Consider the following 7,119-nt stretch of genomic DNA (forward strand, 5'->3'; position numbering starts at 1 on the left):
GGACGGGCCATCGCCTCCGGGGACAGATCCCCAAGGGAGCGAGGGGCCGGCCTTGTTCGCCTCGAGCCTGTGACCACCCGGCCAGCCCAGGCCAGCTCCTACCGCCTCCGGCCCTTTTATATATCTGTATGTACAGACAGCTCCAGCTGGGACTGCTCTGGGCTGGGGCCGCACCGGGCCCTTCACAGCGACTCCGCACCGAGATGCGGCAGGGACGGTGCCACCGCTGTCCAGGCCTGTTCATACTGACCAAGTTAAAGAACATCTTTTTTCTCGAAACTGCTTTTCTGTAGTGTTGTACTCACAAAGGTACTTCACTGTCAGAATAAAATGTGAACATGAAATTAAATTCCTGCCTACAAACAACATCATTCCATGAAAGGAGAGGTGATGAATCCAAACACAAGCGATGCAAGAAAACAAGGAGGGTGGGCTCCCTCAGGTGCCCTCCAAGAAAGGGAACAATGCCTGCGAACACTGGCGTACCAATGGCGCTGACAGCCTCACACACCCAAAGGACTGGGAGATCGAGCTGTGTATCCTGTTTAAACAGCCACTCTGCACTAGAAAGGATCCAAATGTGGCAGAAACGCACACACCAAACACATGGAGTATGTATCTAATGCATCAACTATGTGTTTGATCATGTATAAAACTGAACACAGCATATTCAAAGGCACACAGCCAGGAAGCCACGGCCAAGAGCCTTCAACTCAATGGCCAGAGGTGTCTTTGGTCCCTGGCTGACAGGAGCAGAGCTCAGACCCATGGACTTTTATCCTGTATAGTTGTGGTTTTGGGTGCTGCTGCACTGTGTCACTGCTTGCTACTGCAGACACATCTTTAAAATGTAAAATGAAATAGCAGGAGGCCATATTTTATCTTTCCCTCTTAAACCCAGTACCCTTGGAGCAAATTAAATGGGTGAGAAGTGGGTGAGGAGCAAGTGCTCATCTCCCAGGAAAGTGAGAAACTCTACAGCTTAACTAGTTATCAGGCCAAAGTCTGGATAAAGTATAATCACTTCTCGTATTTGTTACTTTTAATTAATTTACATTATTATTATATAGCTTTACCAAGTTTTTTTATTATGTTGAATGTCTTTTCATCCCAGGATCATGAGGGGGTAGCTGTAGTCAGGAGGACAGCGCCTGCCAGCAGCACAGCAACATTTGTTGTTATTGCAGCTATGGATAAAAATACAAACCGAATGCTTCAAGCCAGGAGATACAGAGGCAGTTAATCAGAAGTGAACTACTTTGTCTCACTAACAGCAAATACAAGTTTCATGCACAGGCACTTGGACAAGCCCATGTAAAAGGAGGTCAGACACAAGTTTCTTGATGGAGATTGCATCAAATGAGAGATGACAAGGCAGATGACATCTCTCTCAAGCAGTGTGGGCACTGGTTGTAGAAAGTCAACAAGCTCAGTGGATGCACACATTCGGCTTTATTCTTTCCCCTGCCAGAAGGTAGTCCCTCCAAGTCTCTCTGGGCTTCCTTTTCATTCAGTGACTTTGGAGATTCCCTCTACTTTCTTCTACTGGAAGGTGGAGGATCTTACCGGTGGCAGAAGCTGTAACTCTGGACTGCAGGTCATCTCTGTCCATAGCCTGTCCATCCTCTGTGCACCTACCTCTTCTGGCAGCAGAAGTAAGGAGAAACTGTTGCCCCCAGCAAGGGCAGGATGGGATAAGCAGGGATGTAGGAGTTTGAGCGTAACCAGCCAGGAAGCCAGAGAGGATTCACTAGACAAGATTTTTGATACTGCCTTCCAAGATGCAGAAATTCTTCTCCAGGTCAGAAACCCAATATCCATCTAACAGCACCTGGGAATCCTCCAGCCCAGGGTGGTTCAACATCAGCAACAATGGCAAAGATGCTCCAGTTTTGGACTGATCTTGTAAACCATGCTGACGCTGCATTGCTGGCTTCTGCCCCAAATTCCACCCCATCCACAAGGACAGGGGCAGCTTCCAGCCCCACCCCACTCCCCTGACGAGCAGGTGCTGTTAGCACTTGCCCTACGAAGAGGCAGGAAGAGGCACTTAAATGTGAGCACAACATGTTACCCAAACAGGAGCTTATCTTTAGAAAAGGTGGCAGGGCAGCGGTGGCCTGGAGGTTGCCATTTGGATCATGCTAGTCCAAGCCTTGTATCTGACGTAAAATCAAAAGGGGAGTGACAGCAGTCATGAGTAGGTATTGTTGTATCTTTTTACCTGCCCCAGAGCACTGCGGTGTTTGCATCCCTTCAAGGGACTCTATATATTCACTCCCCAGCCATTCTGCATACGTCCTCCTCTCTGCTACTGGCACGATTGCAACAGCAGAATCCTTAAAGATCAAGTTTTTTCCTTGAAAAGTTGAAGAATCAAACATTTTGAATCCATTTCCATTGCTGCTATTTCCAAAGTAGACCTGAAAACAATGCAAAACTTTCAGTATTTCCTTTCATACAACATGAAAGATGTTAAGAACTGTTTTGTGAATGAAAAGTTCATACCCAATTGCGGAATCTCTATTATGCATTCGCTTTTAGACACTCCAGTAGATTAGATACAGAACTCAGCCATTGGCAATTACAAGAACACCGTTCGTGATTTAGTTTTTTTTAGTTACTATCTGGAAAGAGCTGTATTTTTAAAAAATTCTTCTGTCTAAATATTGTTGTGCAATGTAGGGTTTGGCTGCACAGGAGTTACAGAAATGACTGAAGCCCAGCATGGAGACACCCAGTACTTCTTTTAAACTGGTGAACTTCAGTGTCAACAGACTGGGGCAGCCAGGCACGGTCTGCCTAGATGGTTTACCATGTATGCAGCTGCGGCATAAATACACCCAGCAACATTCTGGTGCGTTCCTAGGAAAGTTCCAGGATGGAAAAGTGTTAGCATGTACTCTATCTATTTCTTGTAGACTTCGAAGTCATGCAGTTTGGGAAAAAAACCTTTAGCACCAGGAAAATTACTACTGAAACCAGTGGCCGGGCAAACAGTTGAAATCCCTTGTGCACAAGGGCAGTTTTAGCGGGAGAATCGCATGGGTTGTATTTTACCTTCTCTGTCCCACTCCAACAACAGGGCTCTGCACAGTGCATATGCTGCTGGTCCCATGATGCAGGGGACATATGGCAGCATGGTCCTGTTTCTTTATCCTTGGTCTGTGTCAGACCATACGTAACTCCCCCACAGCAGAAATCAACTATTAGTACCTGGGCTTTGTCCAGTAGTCCATACAGAGCAAAAATGCTGGTATCTGGGTGAACCATAACCGCCTGAGCTGGCACCCGAGCCAGGTGACACTCAGCAAACTGGGTGACTTCAGCACGGGCACCATTTGGACACAGTAACTGGAAATCGCTGGACTTCAAGTTTTGGGCCCAACTATCAGTATTCTTACCTGAAAAAAGAAACTGGTCATTGTCACTCATCGAATGCTTTAGAGCAAAAAGGTTCCAGAAAAATTACTGAATTATAATAAAGAGATACGTAAAAATAAGTACCATCAGTGTTCTCAAACACTGTTGAATGCTTCACAAATGCCACGTCTCCAGAGTCCTGTGCCAGGCACCTTAAGGAAACGAGAGAGAAAAATTCAAAGTATCTTTATGTGAACTATTTTCCTAATAACCAATAGGTAAAGAATTTAAATTTTCTTACATACATTACTGCAAACAAATGCACTGGACCCTAAGGTAATAAGCAAAAACAGAAAAATGAATCATCTTCAAATGAGAGAAAACCAACATCTTTGCAAAGTGTTAAAAAATATTCTGAATTGAGAAATTTAAGAGAGGAATACAGCAGAAAATTTTGATTAAAAACAGTGTGAGAAACAACAGAAAAGGCCAATATTAGATGAGCAAAGAACCAGAAGATAGATTACGTGATACTCAATGCAGTATTCCCCTTCTGCTAACAGTCACTTTCACTCCTTTTTAAATCATGTATGAAGTATAGGTCGTTAATACTTTTCTGAATATAATAATCTGGGTATATAACCCAAGAGTTTATCAGTTCTGCATGTGTGCACACTCACACACAATCACAGAACATATGGGCTGTATGGGCACTGCTATCAAATGTACAACCTTAGAACATGAGCAAGGCTCATACAGCCTGTAACAGCATTTGTTGCTCATTCATTTGGAGGCTGGTACTTCCATCTACGAAGTACAGCAGAGGATCTGCAGTTTGCCCACAAGGCACATACCACAGCAGAGCAGCTGGACACAACTGAATAGATTTGCAAAAAGTAGTTATCGAAGTCCAGCACTTCAATATTTACCAGGCAGCTACCGTTCAAGTCTCCTCCCCTGAAAAAGAAAGACCACGCACTGCCAGCTCTGTTACATGCACCAGTACCTTCAGAGGTGAAGGTCAGGAAAATGAAGTGCTACTTCTGTATCTAAGACTTTCACAGCCTTTGAGCATGGCCCCATATGTGGATGTCCACTGTTACACCAAGTATTTATTCCATTTTATACTATTTTCCCCCTGTACCTTCAACACATCTTGTTTTGAAGAGAACTTGATATTTGAACATTGGCCATAGTGGTTTGTGCTGTTCAGAAACCTGCCTTCACATACAGCCACCAGGGAGTAAGGACACCAAAGACCCACTCCTGGCTCCCTGTCACTAGGGACTTACAGTAGCCAGATTCTGGCTACTATTTGCCTGCCGCCCTGCTGAAGCTCACTATGGATGATCCGACCATTCTGAGTGGCAGACTGCCTGTCACACTAGATTAAAGCAAGACTGGACACTGACAACAATCCACTTGGTCCTCACTAGGCGGGTGCCTCTTGCTCTGTAAACAGACGTAGGGATCTGCTTGTTGGTCATCTGGTTGGCTGCGGGCCAGGATGCTGGCAAAAGGCTTTGACATGATCCAGTGTCATGCCTTACGATGTACCTGTATTGCTGCAGACATCTGGGGACACGTCCCACTTCATTGACAGCACATGCCATCAAACTGTATCAACATAACCACTTTCTGCTGACTGGGATGGAAGATAGTTCCTCTTCACAATTTGGCAAGCTGATAGACAGACTAAATAATAACTGTATGTATTAATTACCTGAAGGCTCCGTTGTAGCTGTAGTAACGTTCTTGGTTACTTGCACTGCATTTATTGCTTCCACTTTCATCTCCAATACATAGCTGACAGAGTTTTGATGGGTAATTGTCCAGCTTAGCTGAAGGCACGCAGCTGGCAGAGAAAAACTCACTCACAGCTGGGGAAAGAAAGAAAAACCAGTATAATGAGTGAAGAGCGCAAGTTCTTCACAAGAATGGTTGTTACACTGTCATGAAGTTAGAACCAATGCCGGTTTCAGTAGAACACTAGAAACATGAGTTACAGCTGCCTTACTGGAAATCACAAAGTACAACTTAGAAAATATTTTCAAAGCACTATTTAGCTGATTATGCAGTGAAACCAAAGAGCTTCCTGGGAGATAAGAAATAGGCAAGCAAAATTCAAATCCGGAGTCCTATGGTCATAGATCCTTTGCTTGTTCCACTATATTGCTCCATTACTAAATACAGTTTGAAAATAAATGCAACAGAATTCAGGACCGGGATACATCATTTACTGCAATGATATCCCAGAGCCAGGAGTACTGCCCAGAGGGGCTGTGTCTGTGCAGACAGCGTGAGTTCTGTGACTGTCCTATTATTGATATCTGACTTGGGTCAATATCCTCAAGCAAAAGCTGAGACAGCCAGGTGTGAAAGCAGGATTTTCAAGACCATATGATAAGCTTAAAGTTGATTAAATACAAAAAGCAATGGACTCTTCAAATGCATTTCTGAAAACTGGAATAAACTTTGGCAGTTTGATACACTGGAGACCAGGACTGCCACCAAGGCGGATCTGGACACGCTGGAGAAACGAGTTGACAGGAACTTCAAAGTTCAACAAGGCGAATGCAGAATCCTGCTTATCCTGCTTTCAGGAGAGAATAAGACCATGACAGGCTGAAAAGCAGCTCTGTTAAAAAAAAAAAAAAAAAAAAAAAGACTTGGGGATCCCAGTGGACAAGTTGACCAAGAATCAGCAAAATGCTTTTGTGCCTGTGAGAGCTAAGGGCATCCTGGGCTGTGTTAGTGGAGCAGTCAGGGGAGGTGACGACTGACATCTGTGCCAAGTTTTATGCTCCCAGTGTTAGAAAGACTGACATTCTAGAGAGCATACAGAGGAAGGAGAGTCAGATGCTCTGAGGGCTGTAGCATGTGACAGAGCAGGCTGAGAGCTGGGTTTGGTCAGCCTGGAGATAGGACAACTAACAAGTATATTGCTGTTTTCATTTACATTGTGGATTTTTCAGGAAGACAGAGACATCCTTCTCAGAGATGCAGAGCAAAAGGATGAGAAGCAACAGATTGAAGTTATGAGAAGGAAAATTCTGATCAGATACAAGAAAAAAAATCTTTATATCAAGGATGGTCAAACACTGGGACAGGGATCCAGAGAGGCTGTGTAATCTCCATCCCAGCAGTTACTCAAAACCTGCCTGGACATGGCCCTGGGCAATCTGACCTACCTGGACCTGCCTTGAGCATCTGGTTGGACTAGATGACCTCCAAAGGTCCCTTTCCAACCTAAACTGACCAATGATTTTGTGCTAAAGGAAAGAGGGCAAGGAGTACTTTTGTGTTGTAACATTTTCAGTATGACCCCCTCCATTAGTCTGCTGGGGTGGCAAACTTAAATTTTCAAATTGTCACTTTAAAAACACGATACCCCTTCACAAACAGATAAGCTTAATATAGAGGTATGAAATACCAAAATTGCTTTCCTAATGAAAGTTTATAATTAGACCATTACTGTACTGCATTTTTGAAATGTAGAACTGTTGTCTTACCTTGAGGAATATTACAGTCTCTGGTCTTAATAACGCCCTTCTTAATTAGCAAGCCAATAGGGATATTCCATCCAGCGGTTCTACCCAGTCCCGTGTGGCAGGACTTCTTCCCCTTTAGGTCACTGATGGTGAATGCATTGGACACATTTCGTTTCACTAATACCACAGCATAGTACGCATTGCTGTTGTCATCAGCTTGCAGAAAAAAAACCAAAATGCATTACAGCTTCCCTTAAGCATTCCT

General features: G+C 44.2%; 1 protein-coding gene across 1 annotated transcript in view; it reads right to left on the reverse strand.

The window, feature by feature from the left end:
• Nucleotides 1-2,144: 2,144 nt before the first annotated feature.
• MFI2 (antigen p97 (melanoma associated) identified by monoclonal antibodies 133.2 and 96.5) overlaps nucleotides 2,145-7,119 on the reverse strand; it is a 17,092-nt gene continuing 12,117 nt past the window's right edge. Inside the window, exons 11-15 of the mRNA XM_010073096.1 lie at nucleotides 6,876-7,070; nucleotides 5,087-5,243; nucleotides 3,508-3,575; nucleotides 3,217-3,404; nucleotides 2,145-2,423 (exon numbers count right to left, since the gene is read on the reverse strand). Coding sequence (XP_010071398.1) covers nucleotides 2,145-2,423; nucleotides 3,217-3,404; nucleotides 3,508-3,575; nucleotides 5,087-5,243; nucleotides 6,876-7,070 — 887 coding nt within the window. The remainder of the gene's footprint in view (nucleotides 2,424-3,216; nucleotides 3,405-3,507; nucleotides 3,576-5,086; nucleotides 5,244-6,875; nucleotides 7,071-7,119) is intronic.

Source organism: Pterocles gutturalis, unplaced genomic scaffold, assembly GCF_000699245.1.
Source record: "Pterocles gutturalis isolate BGI_N339 unplaced genomic scaffold, ASM69924v1 scaffold1962, whole genome shotgun sequence".
NCBI lineage: Eukaryota > Metazoa > Chordata > Aves > Pterocliformes > Pteroclidae > Pterocles > Pterocles gutturalis.